At 38.5% G+C, this 22,741-nt stretch overlaps 1 protein-coding gene across 3 annotated transcripts in view; it reads right to left on the bottom strand.

Annotated features, from left to right (window-relative positions):
* LOC131243494 (uncharacterized) overlaps nucleotides 1–22,741 on the bottom strand; it is a 141,743-nt gene that overhangs the window by 15,783 nt on the left and 103,219 nt on the right. For all 3 annotated transcript variants that reach the window (XM_058242884.1, XM_058242885.1, XM_058242886.1), the window contains 9 exons: nucleotides 19,369–19,457; nucleotides 18,865–19,013; nucleotides 14,250–14,393; nucleotides 14,034–14,141; nucleotides 8,668–8,778; nucleotides 7,681–7,788; nucleotides 7,449–7,559; nucleotides 5,401–5,561; nucleotides 4,003–4,477 (listed from right to left, as the gene is read on the bottom strand). In XM_058242884.1, coding sequence (XP_058098867.1) covers nucleotides 4,003–4,477; nucleotides 5,401–5,561; nucleotides 7,449–7,559; nucleotides 7,681–7,788; nucleotides 8,668–8,778; nucleotides 14,034–14,141; nucleotides 14,250–14,393; nucleotides 18,865–19,013; nucleotides 19,369–19,457 — 1,456 coding nt within the window. The remainder of the gene's footprint in view (nucleotides 1–4,002; nucleotides 4,478–5,400; nucleotides 5,562–7,448; nucleotides 7,560–7,680; nucleotides 7,789–8,667; nucleotides 8,779–14,033; nucleotides 14,142–14,249; nucleotides 14,394–18,864; nucleotides 19,014–19,368; nucleotides 19,458–22,741) is intronic.

The raw sequence follows: 22,741 nt of genomic DNA, 5'->3' as shown, positions 1-22,741 counted from the left end.
GTTTGATGCGTTTAAAGTGTTTTATCATGAAGTGTGCACTCAATTTTATTGTTCCATCAAATCCCCCCATTCTGATAATGGGGGAGAATACATGTCTACTGCCTTTCTGTCCTTCTTGTAGGAACGTGGTATTTTGTCTAGGACGTCATGTGCTTACACTCCTCAACAAAATGGTATTGCAGAACGAAAGAATCGTTATCTTCTTGAAGTTGCTCGCACCCTTCTGCTTGGTATGCATCTACCCAAACATTTTTGGGGTGATGCTCTTTTAACTGTTACTTTTCTTATTAATCGTATACCCTCACGTATTCTGTCTTACAAATCTTCATTTACTATATTGTATCCTCATGATAATCCATTTCCTCTACCACCTAAAGTTTTTGGTTGTACATGTTTTGTTCAAATTTTGGATGGGAGTAATGATAAACTTAGTCCCAGGGCGATTAAATGTGTCTTTATAGGGTATACTTGGAGTCAGAAAGGGTATAAATGCTTTAACCCATTGACTCGCAAGAAATATGTCTCTGTCGATGTCACCTTCTTTGAGGATCTTTTTTTTTCTCCTCTCCAGGCCGATCCCTCTGTGATCCTCTTGCGCGTCAGGGGGAGGATGACTCTTATCCTCTTTCCACTAGTGATCATGGGAAAACTCCTCTTCCCGCTAGTGATCATGGGAAAACTCCTCTCCCCTCTATTCAGCATCCTGTTGGTGATATGGGTGAGCCTAAGCCTCTGCGAGTGTATCATCGTCGAGATAAATCTTCACAAGCTCAGCCATCCACCCTTCCGCTCACTTTGGATGTTGGTTTAGGTGACTCTCCTAACTCGAGTTTAGATCTTCCCATTGCCTTGCACAAAGGGTCATGATCTTGTACTAAACACCCCATTAGTAATTTCGTTTCATATGATCATCTTTCACCGTCTTTTCAGTAGTTTGCAGCTTCCCTTTCATCACAGACTATTCCTAGATCTCTCTCACATGCTCTTCGGAGTCCTGATTGGATAAAGGTGATGATGGAAGAAATGTCTGCTTTTGAGAAGAATCATACTTGGGATCTTGTGCCACTTCCTGTAGGCCATAAACCTGTTGGCTGTCGATAAGTTTATACAATCAAGTTTCTTCCAGCTGGCTCAATTGATCGCTATAAATCCCCTCTTGTTGCTAAAGGTTACACGGACTCATGGTTGGATTACTTCGAGGCATTCTCTCCGGTGGCTAAGCTTAATTCAATTCACATTGTGCTCTCCTTGGCTGTTAATTTATCATGGCCCTTGTTTTAGCCTGATGTTAAGAATGCATTTCTCCATGGGGATCTTGCAGAGGAAGTTTACATGCATCAACCTCCTGGCTTTGTTGCTTCTTACAACCCTGCACTTGTATGTCGGTTGAAGAAGGCTCTTTATGGACTCAAACAATCTCCACGTGCATGGTTCGAAAAATTTAGTCAGGCTCTCTTATAGTTTGGCTTTGTTCGTAGTCATGCTGATCATTCTCTTTTTATATGCCATAGATCGACGGGCATTATGGTTCTCATTGTCTATGTGGATGATATTGTTTTGTCCGGTAGTGATTCTGCTAAAATGAAGGAGGTCAAAGATTTTTTGAAGACCAAGTTTGAGATCAAGGATCTTGGTCCTCTTCGCTACTTTCTCGGAATTGAAGTTGCTCGCTCATCATCCAAATTAGTCTTGTCACAACAAAAATATGTGCTCGATCTTCTCATGGAGACCGGCATGTTAGGGTGCAAGCCTGCTACCACTCCCATGGATACTTCACAGAAGCTTCGACCAGATGGTGCTCTCCTTACTGATCCCGAGATGTATCGACGACTTGTAGGCCGGCTTATTTACCTGACTATTACTCGTCCAGATCTCTCATTTGTGATGGGGGTTAGCCAATTCATGCAAGCTCCCCGTACTTCTCATCTCACGGCTGTCTACCGCATACTTCGGTATTTAAAATCAGCCCCAGGTCTTGGTCTTCTCTTTCAGTTGTATGGTCATCTTCATCTTTCTGGCTATTCCGATTCTGATTGTGCAGGTAGTACTTTTGATCGCCGCTCTACATCCGGCTTCTGTACTTTCCTAGGTGGCAATCTTATAACCTGGAAAAGCAAAAAGCAGCCAGTTGTTGCCCGGTCCTCAGCTGAAGCAAAATATCGTGCTATGGCTCATGCGACGTGTGAACTTGTGTGGCTTCGCAATCTTCTTAAAGAACTTAGCTATCCTCCTTCGAATCTTATTCCTCTTCACTGTGACAATCAAGCGGCCATCCATATTGCTTGTAACCCAGTTTTCCATGAGCGAACCAAGCATATTGAGGTTGACTGTCACTTTATTCGGGAGAAAGTCGCTTCTAAGGAAATCATCACTCCTTTTGTTCGATCTGGGGATCAACTTGCTGATGTTCTTACAAAGTCCTTGAGTCGAGATGCTCTTCATCGTGTTCGTGACAAGTTGGGCATGATCAACATCCATGCTCCAACTTGAGGGGGAGTATAGAGAATGCTAGTGTATTGTATTTATTGTATGTGGTTAGCAGGCGGCCCGTTTAGTGTAAGTGCATGTGCACACTTCCCTATTCTCCTGCAGTATACTATATGCTTTATCATAATAAAATATTATGTGTTAGGGCAAGCAAGTCTAACACATCATCTCTCCCAAACTCTCCTTCTTTCTTAATATTCTCATCTCTTCTTCACATTATCCTCATCAAATCCTTTTCTACTCGTCCATCCACATCAACTCCTCTGCTCCGGTACTCTGTCGGCGACGCCTCCTCCTCTGGTACACTCTAAAGGGTGTACCACTGATGTCCGCATCAATGGATGCCATTGGAAGTAGAGGGATTTGGTTGAGTTGGGTACCAGAGAGAGAGAGAGAGAGAGAGAGAGAGAGAGAGAGAGCATCTTCATTCACACCCTCTCTCCTTCCTTCCATCACACGTGTATGTGTGGGGTCCACGTAGTGAACGACTCACTAGTTGAGCATGCCTAGCCTAAACAGTGGGCGTGTATGTTGGCCTTCTACTCTCTATCTCTTTATTGGGATAGATTGGGGACGGATCTCCTACGTTGGAGAAGCAAAATAAGCAATTGTCACGGGATCAGAAGACAATTTAGGGCAAAATAAGTATATAAGCACCCCCCTTTTTTTTTTGAATTTGATTGTGTATCCACATGGGGATCCTAAAAATCTGGAAAATTTGGAAAGTTTACATTTCTACTTCTTTCAAAATTGCTAACAACCCTACTATGCATTTTGTAACAAAAATTTGAATTCTAAGTATGTAATATCATGCCTTCTAACATCTCCTAAAGTTTCATTGAAAAATTCCATCACCTTCCTCCCTCATACTGTGATACATTCCCTAATACACGCAATATTTCCCATGTGATGCTGATATGTTTCCTATCCCAAGGGTGCAATATGGGGTGTCGTACCGATACCTAAAACATTGTGTAGAAGATATCTAGGAAGGCCTTTTGAGATTTCCAAAGGGTGTCATTGTTGTTGGTTGGTGGGCATTGAATGTACCTCCATTCATAATTCCTTACATTTATTTCATGCGGGGCTGTTACCTCAGTTTGAGGTGTTTCTTGACAACTGACATTTAATTGTAATTTTTAAATGCAGTAGATCCTAGTTTCTACAATTCTGAACACATTTAGGCTCAAAATACCTCCATTCAAAGAAAAAGAAAGGTTTTAGAGCGTAACTGTGTTTACGAGTAGCTCATGACTAACATTGTGTCCCACCTATGGCAGCAATGACAGTTCTCGGATACCAAGACATGGATGAGAAGATAACATGAGCAACATGGAGGCAAAGCATCATCACATTAGAAAGAAAATTCTAAGGACAGAATGATAATTTCAATTATTTTGTACATGATGAATTAAATCAGTTCTGATATGATGTCTAACCATCTAAGAATTAAAAAAAGGCACTCCTGAACTTCTTCCAATAAGAACTAAAACATGACATTGCAAAAGAGTTCACCTTAGCATGGCCAACAGTCTCCCTATCATATCCACCAGACGCATATAATCTGACAAGATTTTCCATGACAGAGTGCTCACACCAGTTCGATAACATAGCCATAAGATCATGTAGACTATCAAATTTTTCCTTTTCAATATTAACTGTGTTTTCAATCCTCCCTTCGGATGATTTGGATGACTTCTTTTCAGGCTTCTTCCCATGTAACAATTTCTTTTGCAGAAACATTTCATGTGCCACAATCTCTAAAACTGCAGACTGACATTGATATCTGTATGCCACTTGTAAAGTCTCATCACCTTTCATATTTTCAAGTGAAGAAGCTTCATTGACAGAAAATGTCAAGATAGAAGACAACAGATGTTTCCAGAACTTCTCTGAGTTTTTCAGTCTATCCAAGATCTGCATATACTGGGCAGCCCCTTGCCACAATGCCTTCAGGAAGTTAAGGACATTCAGCAGTAAACGAGGATGGCTGGAAATACAGAAAATTCAGCAGATGAAATGTAGTTAATTACCTTTCCACAATCAATTTACACCAAGCTAACAAACAGACTAAGGGGGTGTTTCTTTTTCCATTTATGGTGGTAAATGAGCAATAATAACTTCTGAATGCTGTTTGGAAGGAAATGGAAACCGCCAACTATTTACTCATCGATTTTCGAGTTTGTCTTTAGAAAACGGAGTGGGAATGGGTGCGTTAAATATGTGGGTCTGACTGTGATGTATCTGCTTGATCCACACTGTCCATCCATTTTACCAGCTCATTTTAGTACATGAGCCCAAAAATGAGGCAGATTATAAGCTCAAGTGGACCACACCAAAGGAAACAGGGTGGATAATGATGTCCACTGTTGAAATGGTGAAACCTTTCTAGGGCTCACAGAGATGGGTATTGATCATCCAACCTGTTCAAAAGGTCGGACAGCCATGGATGAAAGGAAAACACAAACATCAGCTTCATCCAAAACTTTGGTGGCCCGAAAAATGTTTTCAATAGTAGACGTTCAATTCCCCCTATTTCAAGTGGTGTGATCCACTTGCACTTTGGATCCTTCTCATTTTTGGGTTCATTACCTAGAATGATCTGGTAAAACAGATGGATAGGATGGATCAGACATACATCACGGTGGGCCCTATAGAATTTTTACTTCTCCTCAGTATTAGCGTGGAAACTCGTTTCTGTCAACATCGCAAGTTGTGCCAGCATGAATTACACAAGTAATAATTACTTATTTTCTATCATTTACCACCAGTTACTGGGGGAAATGGAAAAACAAACACCCCCTAAATGAAACACATAAATGGAAGATGTCATTTGTTTTACAACTTGAGAAAAAAATCATACGGAGATAACCCACACGAATTATGAATAACTGTTATCTGGCCAGATGATACCTAGCAATAAGATCCTCAGATCTCTCGACATATTGCAGAAGAGATTGAATAAGACTTGTTTTCTTCAACCTTGATGATCCAAAAGAAGCTTCCAAATTGTCCTTTCTTGTGGATACCTCCACGTTCTCCTTTGTGGACATGATAGAAATGAGGAAAGCCGGCTGCAGTGAAAGAATTGGTATGCAGTAGAGAATGTGAAAAAGAAAAAAAAAAAGAAAAAACCCAAAAAATGGAAAAAAAGAACTTTCTATGGATTAAAAAAATGGAAGATCCAACAAAATACATTCAGTTGATATGGTAATTTGACAACCAAAAGCCATAAGCAGCAAATGGAAGAACTAAAATGCCAGATATGGATGCCAGGCAATAGGACAAATAAAGTTGCAAAAACCGATTCCACTCATATCAGCAAAATATTCATACTTCTAGTAGAGCAGTTGTACAAGAACCAGTTAAGCGGTAAAGAGAAAAACAGATCTCATTAAAAGTCAGGTAAGATTTTTTTAATGCGTAACTTCTCATATGATAACGTTAGAGCTAGAATGGACAGAAACCAAGCAAAAACACGCCCATAATTTCAAAAAATAACCTACTATTTCAGAAGCTAAGTTATACTGATGTAATTCTCATGCAAGGTTTCAAATTCTTGGTCAACAATGGCGAATCAACATTTTTTTGGAAAGATGAATGGCCAGGCAGCAGTCCCCCTCACCACCAAATTCCCAAGTCTATACAGACTGGTTAGTGAGAGGAAATATCAGTCAAAGATTGCATAGAGATAACAGAAGAAGGCTATCGTGGAATATCATCCTCAGGAATTTAAAGGATAGCAAATTGGTGGATTTCCAGTCTCTTCCTTGCATGCTGAATGAAGTGTGCATCTTGCACTTTGTGTGGGACGAGAGAATCAGGAAAAGAGATCCCTCTGGCAAATTTTCAGCCAAATCTTTTTTCAGATGTATGTCTTCTGAAGCTAAAAAGCCTCGATTCAACAGCCCCCTCTGGAAATCACCAGCCTCACCTTGAGTTTCAGCTTCCTTATGGCTCGCAGTCAAGAGGAAAATCTTAACAACAGACAAATTACAACATCGTGGCATAAAAGTCTGCGGTGTTCAAAGCTAATGAAGAAAACAGTCGCCACCTACACCTCCACTGCCAGTTGGCATCATCAATCTGGAATTTCTTCCTTCCCATATTCCAACCATCTAGGTCAAGAGTTTCCATCTAGAAGACGAATTCAACCATTGGAGCAGCTGTACAACACATGAGAAGGGAAGCATATTGTGGAGTTTGGTGCTTTTCATTTGTTGGGAGAATTGGAAAGAGAGGAACAACAGAATTTCAAGGGCATGAGTCAAGGTGTTCCATAATGGTAATGGTGGCCGTAACAGCCACCACCGTTACTGTTACGATATGGGCCGTTACAGCCTTTTTTATTATTTTGAAAAAACCTGGTTCAAGACCGTTACAGGGACGTTATGGGAGTGTTACGGGCAGTTTTTTCTGTAACAGCTGTTATGGCTGCTTCGGCCCTGTAACGTGCAACAGTTATGGCTGTTACCGTTACGTAACCGTTCTTGTATACCATGGCATGAGTTGTCCATCAAAGTGCTGGTTGAGAAGATCAAATAATCGATAATCGAATGGACATTGTTTTCCTCAAAATTGCAGAAAGTCTGTTTCGGACACAGGCCTCGATTGGCTCAACATGGTGCAAAAACTGTTGTGCAGCTCCTCCTGGGTTAAACATTTCATTTAAGTTGAAACCCAAAATGTTTTCCAATTGTTTTTGTTTCTCATTTTGGTTCATGTGGGCTCTGCTATGCCTTCTATTGCAGAACTTCAGCTCTTTTTTTTCTTTTTTTTTTTTTGAAAAATAATAACATTGGCTCTATTATGAATAAATTATGTTGCTTGCTCAAAAAAGAAGAAGAAGAATCTAATGCAAGGGACATACTTGAAGCAGATAAAAGTTTCAATGCGAGATTTCACAGATGAAATTTAGATAATCTTAATCATTTTGCATAGCGATGTCAGAAAAAGCAAACCTGATAATGTGCTGCGGATGTGAGCAATGCCAGTACAGCAACAAGCAGATCATTTTTTCTTATTGTTTCCTCAGACAAAATCTGAGAAATGGAAGTTGTTAAATCCCTAATCTGAAAATAACAGTAAAAATGACCTCATATCAGAAACTACTTAATTCATTCAATGAATCTGTTATAAGCTAAAGATTAGGAGAGCTTCAAGAATAAGCTCAGAGATGTAGAAATCCAAAACCTGAGAATCATCAGAAACAAGGCAGACATCTCCATATGAGTATGACTGTGCCTTCTCTGCGATAATACATAACATCGAAAGAACTCTAGCAGCAGCAACTTGTATTTCCTACACACGTAGTCCACAGATATCCCTTAAAAGATTCATTTCAATCCCACTCACCAATTAAAACTTTTATGCCATAAGCACCAACTAAACTATTAAAGTATTCATGAAAAGAAATAAATGAATGAAGTGGTGAACATGTATTAGAGACATTTCCCAGAATGAAAAGAAATTACACCTGTGCCATCTGTATAGATTTTATCTAATAATTATCCACAAATAACTGAGATGAGAATGCAGAGATGGGATAAAAGAAAATATAGGCACCAGTCACTTCGGCAACCAAGGAAACTTGTCAAAACCATCAAAACTAAAAGCAGCTGCGCTCGGTAATTTTAATGACAACTAAATGAGGTTCCGGTGTTTATTGTATGAATCAATTTAGAGTGAAGAAACATAATGCACAGCAGTGGAAAGAAAAGAAGATAGAAAGAAACAGATTTAACATGGATTTTCAATAGCTAATTCTCTGAAGCATTGAGAATCCTTTTTAAACTCCTTGCATGCATGGGTACGTGTGTAGGCACGTGTGTGCATTGTGCATGCACGTGTGTTGTGTGTGTGAGTGCCATGCATGCTGGAGTACCTGAAGTGGTATTGTTGAGAGAAATTAGGGCCCTGGTTCTAGGCTATACATTTCAAAACCAATATGGGTAGAAAGGCAAATTCAATTGCTGATGTTCTAGCAAAAGAAGATATTCGCCTGGAGGCTTTTCATTATGGGGATTCTTCCCACTTTGATCTTGTAATATACTTTCGATTCTATTTTCTCTTTTAAAAAAAAATAATTTACAACTTCATCTGTAAGGAAATTAAAATACTACTAAGGGACATAAATTTAAACATTAATGATCCACATTTTGAAATAGAGATGATCCTTACAGGATTACGGAATAAGGAGATCAATGATATCATTGCTGTAACTACAGGAACCGGCTTCGTGGTAGATGACAACATTGCTTGGTGAAAGGCAGGCAGACCAGAAACAAAATCCTGCAAAAATTTTCAATGAAGGCATTGAATATCATACGTAAACAAATGAAAGATAAACTACATGCACATGCAATCTTTTGGCAAATATAGATATAAAATAGCAACCATTATTAACCAAAAAACAGCAAGAGAAACTTGAAAGAATGAACAATTTCTGTTCTACTATTATTATCCAAGAACACTGACCCAGCTATCCAACTAAAAGTATAAATATGATAAATGTTCAAAGAAAGGATGAAAAATTGGAGCCTACGAAGTGAGCAAGTCCTATGAAGAGGGAGGAGCCGGCCTAAGAGACATGGAGCTGACGAAAATAATGATGTTGGGCAAGTGGTTGTAGAGGTTTAGGTTGGATGAGGGTGCCCTATGGAGGGAGACTATAACTAACGAGTGTGGGTGTCCGAATGGAGGGTGGTGCATTAGGGATTCCTCCTTATCTAGAGTATCTGTGACATGGAATGGGGTTTCTTGTGTTAAGTCCAAGTTCTTAGAGGGGATTGGATTTTCCATTGGTGATGGGGAGAAGATCCACTCTTGTGAGGACGTGTGGACTGGCGAAACTTCATCGTTAATTGCGTTTGTAAGAATAGCCCACCTATCCACGGAAAATTGGCCATTTGGTCTCCCCCTTGCCCGTAGATTCTTTCTCGATGAACAAGTGGAGTATATATTGCTATTAGATCGTCTTCAGTTATGTTGCTCATTCAGAGGGACCAGGATAGGATGGTCTGGCTAAAAGATAAGTTAGGACACTTCTTAGTCCCTTTTTTTTTTTTTTCTACTATGCACTTCAAACTCCAAGGATATTGATAGTGATAGTGATAGTGATGGCGAGATACATCAAGGTTTCTATTATCATCTGAAACATAGTAGCATCGTTTAGTTCTTTCCTTTCATTTGACTTGAGCTCAGGATTTTATTCAATTATAGTCATTGATGGTTTGCATTTTTTCATGCCAAACTTCTTGAGCTTTTTTTTTTTTTTGGTGTATTGCCTGGGAGTCACAAATAATCCTTCTTTGCACCTTTTCACCTCAACACCAATGCATTGTTTCTCTCCAAGGCCTTTTATCACAAACCAAACCAAGAGTTCTTTATGATGCCTAACATTGATTCACACAACTATCATCATACTATTACCCACTTACAAGAATACTATTGCATGCATATTTTCATCAATCTTAATAAACATGAACTTGCTACCTTGGATACTTTTCCGACTTAAAATCAGGTGGTTCCTCCATGTAGATCTCACGATCAATTTTGTCATAAAGGAAAACATTCTTCACATCTAATTACCAAAGCTTCCAATTGTTGCATGCCGCAAGAGAGATGATTGCTCAAACTGCCATCATTTTACCTACGGGTTAAATGTCTCATAATAGACTAACCCATAGCACTGTGAGAATCCTTGTGCCACAGGCCTTGCTTTGAATCGATCACTGGAGCCATCCACTATGCATTTTATTTTGTAAATCCACTTATATGATGGGTTTAACATCCACCGGCTAAGGAACTAAATTCCATGTCGCATTCTAGTATTTCTTCTTCATTACAAGTTTCCACTACGAATCCCTTTAGCATCTTCATATGATGCCGGTTCTTCATCACCTATTGGGCATGTAAGGAAAAAAGGAATGATATTCACAAAATTCACATAATCTTCTCCATATCTAACTGGCAAACTTCTTTCTAGAGTTGATATCCGCAAAGTAGGTCAATCTTCATTCTCTTGGGTTAAATCATATGCTTTTTTGCTCTTCTCGACTATTTGTAGCTTTGTTGCGCCCCTTGAGCAAAGATTCTTAGTTGATGGAGAACTTGAAGAAGATGATTCATTTGAAGGATCGGGTGAATTAGTCTTCATATTATCAATGTCTTCCATCTCCTCACTTATGGGAGTTGCACATGGGGTCAAAATTGGCTACACATATTAGGATGAGACAACGTCAAATATTAGCATCATGAAATCTAATGATCTTGGGCATTTTTTGATCCATACATCTCCAACCTTTTCTCTGTGTCATACCCCACAAATACACGCTGTAGATTTTGCTTCAGGCTCTTGCTTTTTCTTCAATGGGAATATGAGCATAACATGTAGAACTGAAAAGTCAAAAATAAGCAGGCCAAATAAAACATATTTACCAGCGTTGAAAATTTGAGAAAAGGAGATAAAGTTTTTAGTTATACTAGGAACATGATAGATGCTCTTCAAAGTTACGACTCTTGCTTCTGATCTGGTCTTCGCTTTAATACAACCTTCATTCTCCACAGGATTATATAGAGTTTTCAGCGGTCATGATTGCATAATTTCCCTTATACATATGAAACTCCAAAAACAAGAAGTCATTTCCAATTAAATGATGAGAACAATTGGAGTTGATTATCCAATAACTTTGGTAGTCTATGATTGCCAAAGCAGCGTCATTATGCCTTTCTTCAATTGAAGTAAGAACCATAGCTTCACGAGAGTGATCTTCCGCATTGACCAATGTGGTGACAAGACAAGTTTCCAAACCCTTGCGATCGCCATCCTTTTCTTCACTTTCACACAATGATGTGCCGATGTTGCCGTTGATAGTGTTAGATCTACAATCCTTCTTCATATGTCCAAGTTTTTCACATTTGAAGAATTGAAAATCCTTGGTCATTGATACTATTCTCAATTTTGAGGTTCCCCTTCTTGAACTTGTCCTTGAAAATTCTTTTGTCCTCCATGAAAATTTTTCCTCTTCAAATCTAGATTGGAGCATTTTTATTGCTTTCTGAAAAATAAAGCATCATGTTTTCAAGAAAGTGAAACTTTGGTCCACTTGTAGTGCCAAAGCTTCTTGGTTTGATAAAAGATTTTCAAACTCAACAAGAAATGGTTGTGTTGCCCACTTTTGCAGAGATGTAACAAAAGGAATCTACTCTGTTTGAAGCCCTCGAATTAAACACCACTTTAGTCTTGCTTCGCTCACAAGTTCATCTGTATCCAATTCCAAAAATTCCGGCACAAATACTTTTAACTTTTAGAAGTATATCCAAGATATGTTATTGAATTGCTCATTTGACGAGCATTCTCAATATTATGCCTTGAAGAGGACTTGAACCTCCACGCTCTTTAGCATGAGATTTTGAGTGTTAAGCAATCATCATGTTACCTTGAGAGAGTAGCACTTGAAGTCTTGCCGTATTTTTCAGGCTAAGGAGTAGAGTTTCCCATACTCACTTCAACGACACAATATCCCGAATATGATTGATCAAGTCTCTTTAGATCGATCCAGTTGAGCAAAGAGGGCTTTCTAGCATCATATTTTTCATTTTTTCCCTGCCTACATATTTTTTGTTGTGTCCTCCATACTGGAGTTGTTGAGCTTCTCCACACTGAATTGATTGAACCCACCATTAGCATCCATCTATGGTTGCTCAAATCAAACTGCCAAAAAGTAGTGTTCTACCATTTGAGTCTCTACTCCTTGCGAGGAAAAAGTGCTCCACCAAGCTAGTGAGATAGATATAATATCATGATGAGGGTTATCCAACTCCATAAGTGTAGCTAGATGCACTCAGTGTTTTAAGTATCGACGATATCGGCCGATATATCCCACGATATATCTTGTATCCCACATGAGCAATACGAAACATATAAGTTGTGGGATATGTCCCACATGTGCGATCTGGTGAGCATTTTCGATCTTTGCCCCCCCTATATATCATGTTAAATCAATGTCAAATTGTTATAAATCCATGATTTTTCTTCAATTTCGAGACTTGGGAGGAGATGGGCTGAGCTGCGGAAAATTGAAAAAAAAAATCAAAATTTCCCAATTTCTCGCAAATCGGTTGCAATCTTAGTGTGCAAACATAAAATCAAACATGTATGTAACCTGATCTAGTGATTCTTCTTTTGCTTTTGAATGTATCGCTTATGTTTCCACACATCTTCTTATATTTATACATTATATGAATAGACTTTCAATATAGCTGCATCAATTCAGTTAGACAAAGCAAGATTAGGACCTCATACAAAGAAAACTTATTATGTGCACTTGTTTTTTGTAATGTTTTGATTTATAAGCGTGTATTGATGTCTTTTTTAACAATCACTGAAGTTTCATTGAAAATTTTCACCAATTTCTCAATGTTTCCCCATGTTTCTAACAACAACAATACATTACACGATACAATCGATATATCCCATGAGATAACCGATACGTATCTATATCCCAAGGGTGCGATATGTAACGTGATATTGATATTTCGAACATTGGATGCACTAGACAAATGTATCATGCACTAGAACTACATGCTCAAGACCGTAAAAGAACAATGAAAACCCACACCCCATTGCAAGAAGAACTCGCTTGAGAAAAATAAAAAAGAAAAAATTTATTTACTCACAAGAACAAGCTCTATAACTCGAGCTTATGGGCCCAATTTCTCACACGATGCAAACTTTCTAGGCACATTTTACAGCATTTACTATTCATTACAGTGAACTTCTCTAGAGGTCTTTATGGTCACAAACAACACCCTTTACCCATATATAGATCTTAGAGACCTTTCTAGAGGTCTTTATGGTCATACAAATTTCTACACATTCTTCTCTAGACAATTCCAAAATTTTAAAAAATGACAAATTTCCTTCTTAGAGGCTTCTAACAGACTAAAAAAAGCCCTTGTAAAGAAAGACTAAAATGCCCATGCATAAAAAAGGAAATTACAAAAAAGCCACTCAATGTTAGCATAAAAGTTCAACATATATCAGGGAGGTAAGAAAAATGTTTGAAGCAGGACAACTTGAGGATAATGAGGAGAAAGAATGACAATTGGCTTGTAGCAATTGTAGTTGTGCCCCAGCTTTGGGATCGATTTTATGAATTTTGCTTCGTCAGTCCTCGGAAAAGGAGTTCTCAGGATTTCTTAGCAATAGTTCAAAGGCTGACTGACTGCCTACCTAACATCAATCCTCCTTTATCAGGATACAAATAAAAGAGGCTGCATGATGGATGCATGCAGTCAGACATCAGTGAGACACTTGAACCAATAGACTTGCACTTAATGTTGTGAATGCAACACCCAGTCAAGCATTTTCTCATGAATAAACTATCACTTAAAGGTTGCATGTGTTACGGATTACAAATTCACATTTTTAATATCTGATGTGTTTAACAAGCAATAAACTATATTTATGTCAATTCAAAATCCCATTAACTAGTTAAAAGCTAGTCAATTGTTAAATGACAATTTAAAGTTGCAAAATATACCTTCGAAAGATCAGCAAGTACAGACGACACAATATCTAGCACAGAACATACTGCAAGCTGCAAACCTTCAATCTCCTTCAAGTCATAAAGACGGCTAATGTATATTCTCTGTCAAATTGTCGACATCCAATAAGCACCAAAAAGGAAAAAGAAAACGCCTAAGCGATTACAATGGATATGTGGTACCGAGGAGAGAAAAATTGCAGTACCACCAACCTCCAATGTTTCAGTTCTTATGCACATGATTCGACATAGTGCGCTGTGAATAGAAGAGTCACCAAGTAAAATATCCCAGATAAGGCAACCTAGCTTTTGTGAATTCTGGACTGATTTAATGCATTTCTTCATGACTTCCAGAACCTAAAACAGTAGAAACCAACTGCAAATCTAAGCAACAATTTGTATCCATGCCTGACAACATCACTAGAAAGATGACTGCATAGCACAAATAAAGTCATGCTCTACTTCAATTGCAAGGATTTAGGAGATCTTCCTACCAGTGAAACAGTAACTAACATTGAAGTCTAGCAATATCAAAGATGCAAGAATGGATAAACATACTGATGGAAGCTTTACTAAACTTGTGCCATGACAGGAAAGGGAGTGAGGTGTGCTTGGTAAAGCAGAGATGTAAAAGCATGCAAATGCACACTTTTAAAGAAAGCAGATGCCAGTTCAACTTGCATATCCAGTATAAAGGCATAGTGACAGTTGGGAAAAAGAGGTAAAGATTACAAACAGTAAGTTACAAAATGGTTGACAAATCAATTGCCAGAGATAGCAATTCAATTGATTCTTTGAGATACATTTGTAGTGCCCAAATGAATGGTGAACACCATTGAAGTAGATATACTTAACTGGGATGTATTCTCTTATGCTTTAGGTTAAGGATGTAGTGGGATAATCAGTCAAGTTGGAACAGTATTTCAGTCTTTCAAATTTAGCTTGAGTCAACTCTTGAAATGTGAAGGTTAGGGAATTGTCTAGTGATGCAGTTGACATCTTTCATTTCTCGAAATTTTCATGTAATAACAAAGCAAGATGACAGCCCCTTATCCCACAAGATTACTGAAGAGCTGAAGATTCATCTGAGATCTTTAACACATCTTCTGTACAGACAGTGCTAAGAAAACTTATTGTTCTTAATAATAATAAACAGACTCTATGATCCTGCCTGAACAAATTCAAATTCCTAAGCAGATTCCTTTATAACTCAAAATGCAGTTGCTGGTCATGACTAAAGATTAAAGTTAGCAGCCAGTTCATATTAGAGGGCTAAAATACCTTTAATACAGAACCCTATGGGGCTGTGCTGATTGACAGTTATAGAAACTCCTCAAGAGAGGCCTATGGATGTATATAGCAGCCTCTTTTTTATTTTTACTTTTATTAAGTATAAGCATTTTTTTTCCCTTTAAAAGGGAAAGAAAACAAATACAGAAGTACATAGAACAAAGAGCTCCGCCATGGGACCTTAGCAGTGACAATACAGAGCAGAAAAAACACAAAAACAGCAGGACCAAGCACCCATGCAGCAGGCGACATCAAATTGACTGAATTTCTGCCTTCAATCAACAGAGAGGCCCTACAAGATGCAAAACAAATCAGCTACTTTCCACAGATTCAAGCCTGACTTAGCCCAAGAAACAGCATTACTTAGTGACCCTCCACAATAGCTAGGACCAAATTCTGACAGATTATAGTTCTTAGTGCTTGGAGAAAAGTGGCAGCATCTGCAACGTTAGAGTCCTTGATTCCTACAAACCCTGAAAAAATATTGAGAACACCTTCACAAAGTAACAGCTATCGAATTTCACTTTGAACAACCCCGCAAATGGGGCCTGCCATTGAGCATGACCTATGGGATCCTTTTTGGGGTTGTTTGTTTTTCCAATTGCCACTGTAAATGGTGGTCCATAACTAATAATGACTTTTGAAGGGTGCTTGAATGAGAGCAAAATACTTATATAATTACACCTTAAAAATCACATCCAAATGCATCAAATCGGATAGGGATTGGGTACCGTTAAAATATGTGGGTCCCACCATGATGTATGTGTCTGATCCACACCGTCCATCCGTTTTACCATCTCATTTTAGGGCAGGAACCCAAAAATGAGATGGATTGGAAGCTCCAGTGGACCACATCACAGGAAACAAGGGATTAATGATGTCTGCTTTCAAAATTAAAACCTTCCTAGGGCCCACAAGGATTTGTATCTATCATCCAACCTGTTCACAAGATCACATTGACATGTATGAAGGGTATACACAAATATCAGCTTGATCCAAAACATTTGTGGCCCCAAGAAGTTTTCAACGTTAGGCATTCAATTCCCACCATTTCCTATGGTGTGGTCCACTTGAGCTTTGGATCTGCCCCTTTTTTGGGCTCATCGCTTAAAATGAGCTGGTAGAACAGATGGACGGCGTGGATAAGATACATACATCACGGCGGGTCCCACAATTTTTACATGCAGAAATTATACGAATGTATTCCTTGGAGTCTAAAGCTTTGCAATGTCAGCATTGGGACCGCTGCTGCAATTACATGTGTAAATAATCATGAGTTATTTACCATGAATTACAGTTGTAAATAAAAAATGAAACAACCCCTACATGAAAATGGAGACCTCCATCTAATTTAGCTGAAACATTGTGCTAGAGATACCTCACAATCAAGCTTTTGCCAGCCCATTTACCTTGAAAAACCTTTCCATACCTTTCCAACCAAATAGACCAAAGCACAGCATGATCCACCATAGTCCACAGAAATCTGTCAACATCTCCCCACACCATAGTGAACCAGCCTCTTAATTAAGAGCTTCACCAAATCAGGAAAAACCCAGTGAATGTTAAATTTAGACATGAAAGATACCCATAACTCTTTGGCGGTCGTAGTTTAGTAGAAAATCCAATTTTATTTGTGGGCACCTGAGACCTATTGGATTTAATTTAATATAACTTGTCAGATGTGTGGTCCAGCTGGGGTCCCCACTTGTGATGTATTGCATGGATGTATCATGTATCAGTGGGGTTTCTACTCAAACCTATGTCGCTCGAGAATGTTTATATTGTCGCTGCAGCAATCATGATGAATGTGTCTTTCCAACATCCAACATACACCCAACTAACCTCTAGTGTTTGCTTAGTTTCATAGCCCATATATTCATACTTTTTAAAATCACAACAGGGTAAGATCAATGGTTCGAGTGAAAAAGATAGACGTACAAAGAAAAAAGTCTGACACAGGAGCTCCATTAAACTGGAAGCACTAAGATCTTCCATTCTCTGTGGCAAGAAAGATGCTGAAAGTCTGAAAGCCTCTTAATTACCATTGTAAACAAATGAACGATCTGCTCTTCATTTAGTACAAAAGGTATCTTCATGGTACCTTCACCCACCCTCTACCTCATGAATGGCAGTCCATCTTACAAGGCTTCTTTCTTCCATTACAAACATGCAGCCACACACTAATCATCACAGGCATGGTCAAAGCCTTCTTTCAAAAATACCAATGAATACCTTTTCTTCACAGGATGTATATTAGCATTGAACATGTTGACTGTGGCAATGACCCAATGAAGAGAAATCCATGCCAGGAAACTTTTTTTCCCCCAGAAATAATCAAATTCCTAGACCAGCAAGAAAACAATCAAACTTATGCCAAAGATTGATAGAAAAAAATATGGCAATTGTTACCACAATAACTTTGTTAAGTGCACTTTGACTCTTGCATGCTCCTTCTAAATTAACAACTGGAGGTTCACTCCAATGTTTAGATATCTAAAAAAGACCTACACAGTGTGACCACATGCACTAGAGGAAAGCTGACTGGAAGTGATCAACAAATACATGAAAGTTAAAACAGGACAGAGAGTGAGCAGGTGCACTAATGCATCGAGTAGCTTACATTCCTGGGAAAAAGTTTTACGAAGATGCAAATCTCTTCAACTATGTCAACACACTCCAAATAAATAGATCATTATCATGAGGGAATTTTAAGATAAAGATAATTAATTTACTATAACATTTCCTTGATAGATAATCAGGTGTGACCTATGAGTAATGATCTTGTGTGTTGACATCCACATGACCAATCTGGACCGTCCAATAGGCCAAGTCCACTCTCTCCATGGGCCGCATCGAAAAAATCCTACTGATCAGCTGATCCCAAGTCCCAACCGTCCAGTCAGTGGCATGCAAAATGGATTTACAATATTGTCATGGATGTCTAAGGCCATCCGATTGCTGTGATTTCTCCAAGATCTGAATGCCAACAAATCAAATGCAACTAGCTGCAGGTTTTCATGCAATTGCACACTGGATCATCACTCGTTAGGTATGATGTTTATATGAATGTGGATATCTCTATCTTTATCAGTTTCCATATTGTAAAATGTACATATGAAACCTAACTGCTGAAATACTTTTAACACCTCCATGTTTTCTTCTCTAATTTTTCTATTTGAAGGTTCCATGCGCAAGTAGAAATCTCAATCTAAACAAAGACTGAAGGCAGTTCCATTAAAAAAAAAAAAAAAAAACATGCGGAAGCCCCAATGCTAAAGGATGACTACAATCTATAAATCCAAGTTCAAACACACAAACACATGCAAACACACGCGTACACACATTGTTTGATCAATAACAAGAATTAACTACGAGAAGAAAAGGACGATACGAAAATCCTTAAGGCAATGAATACAAATCACCGACAAATTTTTTTGGAAGACACCCATACAGCACAGTCTTGTCCCCACTAACTGCAAAAAGCCCACAAAGATGATGATCTCTGTGCATGTGAAATTTTGAGACACTTGAAAAGTACCTTCAGTGTCACTTTCCATCGAACATGTTTCAACTTGTATTTCCAGTGCTCGTGATTAACAAAGACATACTGCAGAGAAAATACAACAAGTGCAGACACCATATCATCCTCTACTCCAGTTTCCACAAGCTGCATAGTGAAGTCCAGAACTGAAATAGCACAAATTGCTTTGGTCAGGAAAATATAGACATGGGTCACTACTAACTGTGGGAAACAAGCACAATTAACAACACGAGTATCTGCTAAAATCAATGTGACAACAAGCACTTGCAATAAGCTGAATAACAGCACTCTCCCAGAAACTATACCAACATCGTTTTCAGATGCAAAATGGACAAAATCAAACCAAATAAATTGGAGTAAAGGAAGAATTGGATAATTTTCATATTAAAAAATAACATCAATCAGGTATTCAGATTATATTTATGGATGCCAGATTGAATCAGGGAATAGAATCAGGATCATGCATAAAAATAAATATAAAAAACTAATGGAAATACATGCCTGAAATAGTCAATGAGCAGCATTCCCCATTTTGCTCACAGTCATATAACAGCATTCTTGCAAGCCCCCCTGAGAGCAGCCACGTGCTACTGAAGAAAAGATGTACCCATAGGGAAGTCAGAATCAAGTTTTTCTCTTGGAAGAAAAAAATAGTCTCTTGTAGACAAATGAGCAAAAAAAAATCTGCAGATTTGGATTCTTCACAACAAACATCCGACACCTCAATATTCAGTTTGTTAATGCAACTCACATAAAATATCAAGGCAAGATTGATATGCTTTAATCAAAATGCAGGGAAACAATTTAGCAGTAGCTAGTTGAAAATTTGAATTCAAGCATGGTCACATTAATAACATATCCAAAGAAAGAGGGAACCAGAAAAGAAGAAAGATGAAAAAAAAGAAAGGCAAAGCATCAATTGATACTAAAGCAAATTTAGTACATCATTTGATTGAATTTACTGTAGTCATCAGTGCCAATGAATAGTTGGATTTCGCAGCACTAAGAATTTATTTTTCTGTGGAAAAAAAATATATATATATATATATATATATATATATATATAGCAAAAGAAACAAAAACAGATACAGAGATGAGTAAAGATGAAGCGAAATCATCTCTAAACAGGAAAACCCCAGCCCAAACAAACCAAAACCAGAAAAAAGAAAAGGAAAAAAAGAAAAAAGAAAAAAAAAAGAAAAAAGAAGGGAACTCCCACACAAATGAGTTTCAGGCAGAAGGGGGGATGGGCACAGAAACTCCTTCAGTTATGTATTGGACATGGCTCACTTCAAAGTCATGGAATGAATTTTCTTTTTAAGCATCTCAAGTGGAAGACGTTATTCTCTGAAAATCCTGCTCTCTCTCCCATTCCAACTCCCCCACACAATTGCATAGGGAGCCATTTTCCAAACGGCCACCCAACTAGGAGAAAGGGACCTATTACCAATCCTGCAGGAAGCTCCAAAATGAATTCGTGGAGGATCCACGAAACCCCAAAAGGTGGAAAAGGAAAAAAAGATTTCCGACAGCCCTGCCTGCAAAGAATCAAAAGATGACTAATGTGCTGTTTGGTAAACTGAAAATTAAGGTAGTGTTGAAAACTTAATAGTGCTGAATTTTAGTACTTAAATAAGTACCGAAAAATCTGTTTGGTAATTTGTCTGAAAAAAGTCTTGATATCTGAAATTAAGCACATTTTTCACAAAAAGCTGTTTGGTAAACAAAAATCATAAATGTTTGAAAATTGACAATATGTCATATTTGCTCCGACTATCTTAGTTTCTATCTTCTATAGAGTATTAGACAAAACATGTTATTGTCACGTCACCAAATTTGGCACACTTATGCCCATTCATATATTTTTTTCAAACATAATCTTTGGATTGATGAACCATGTATTATGTACTTCTTAATAGAATAATCATAACCCTTCAACTAGTGTCCTCGAATTAGAGGACTAATAAGAGAAGAACAATAACATCTGATAATTAATTGATAAAAACCAATTTTTTGGTTTCATGCCTTAAAATAAGCTGGCAAAATGAATGGACAATGTCAATAAAGCAAATACATCATGGTGGGGTCCACAGAACACCGTCAAGTACAATCCATGTAACCTAGTGTGTAATGTGTATGCCATTCCCTTGGCCTTAAAACAAAAGAGAAGAGATGGACCACCTTGATGTCTATGTGAAATCCACGTCATCCCACCATTTTGCTAGCTTATTTTAGAGCATGAGCCCAAAAAAGAAGCAGATCCAAATCTCAAGTGGACCACACCACAGGACACTATGGTAATTGAACGCCCACCAGTAAAAACTTCTTGGAGGCCACAAAAGTTTTGGATGAAGATGATATTTGTGTTTTCCTTCATCTAGGTCTATGTGACCTAATCAATAGGTTTGATATCAAATAAATATTACAGTGGCACTAGGAAGTTTTTAAAGGTAGGTATTCAATCACCACTATTTTCTTGTGTTGTGGTCCACCTTAGATTTGGATCTACCTCATTTTTTAGGCTCTTGCCCAAAAATAATAATCCAAAATGGATGGATGGCATGGATAAAACACATACGTACTGGTGGAGCCCATAGAGCACGGTTCGGTTGGTGGTTACGAACAACGTCAATGTAAGCAGGCAATCCACAGGAGTGGATTAGGTGTTACTTGAGTAACACCTTGGGTGTTACCTTTACTGTGTGGGGCCCACCTTAATGAATGGGTTGTATATCCACGCCATCCATCAGTTTTTACTGCTCATTTTAGAAATAATTTTGTGGGCCACAAAAGTTTTGGATCAAGCTGATCTTTGTATTTTCCTTTCATCCAGGACTGCTTGACCTTATCAAAAGTTTGGACGACAAATAAACATTACGATGGGCCCTAGGAAGTTTTTAATGATGGGTGTTCAATCACCATTGTTTCCTATGGTATGGTCCATATCAGGTTTGAATTTGCTTCATTTTTGGGACCACATCCTAAAATGGGATGGAAATAAGGACGAATGGCATGGATATACAAAAATTCATCAAGGTGGCCCCACGGTAAGGGTACCAATACCACCCATTAAGGTGTTACTCGGGTAAGACCTAATCCGCTCCCGCGTCCCTAATTTCCAGCAACGGCCTATCAACTTCGATGGTGCGTTGACATCACCAAGTTCTGTGGGCCCTACCATGATGTATTTATTATATCCATTTGGTTATAAAGTTTTAGGGCATGAGCGCAAAAATGAGGCAGATCCAAAGCTTAAGTGCATCACACCATCGAAAGCAGTGGGGACAGTGATGCTCACTGTTGAAACCCTCCCAGGGCCCACCATGATGTTTATTTGCCATCCAACCTGTTCATAAGGTCACACAGACCTAAACGAAGGGAAGAAACAAATATCAACTTGATCCAAAACTTCTATGGCACCTAAGAAGTTTTCAATGGTAGACATGAAATCCCCACTGCTTTCTATGGTGTGGTCCACGTGAGATTTGGATCTGCCTTGGCTTAAGCCAAAAAATGATCTTGCCAAATGGACAGATGGTTTGGATATAAAAAATACATCATAATGGACACCACATAACTTGGTGATGTCTACACACCACCGAGGTCAGTTATGCGAGGCACACCACGCAATCCGCTTCTTGTTCAGAATCGTCTTAAGTAGCCTTGCTTACCGTGTTGATATGGCAAAGTTCTGTGGGCCACACCGTAATGTATGTGTTAGATCCACACCGTCCATCCACTTTTTAGATCATTTTCGGTCACGCGCCCAAAAATGAGGCAGATCTAAAGCTCGAGTGGACCACACCACAGAAAACAGTGGAGATTGAATGTCTACCATTGAAAACTTCTTAGGGCCACAAAAGTTTTGGATCAA

This window comes from Magnolia sinica, chromosome 4 (assembly GCF_029962835.1).
Source record: "Magnolia sinica isolate HGM2019 chromosome 4, MsV1, whole genome shotgun sequence".
Lineage (NCBI taxonomy): Eukaryota > Viridiplantae > Streptophyta > Magnoliopsida > Magnoliales > Magnoliaceae > Magnolia > Magnolia sinica.
This window is presented reverse-complemented; position numbering and strand designations above follow the sequence as displayed.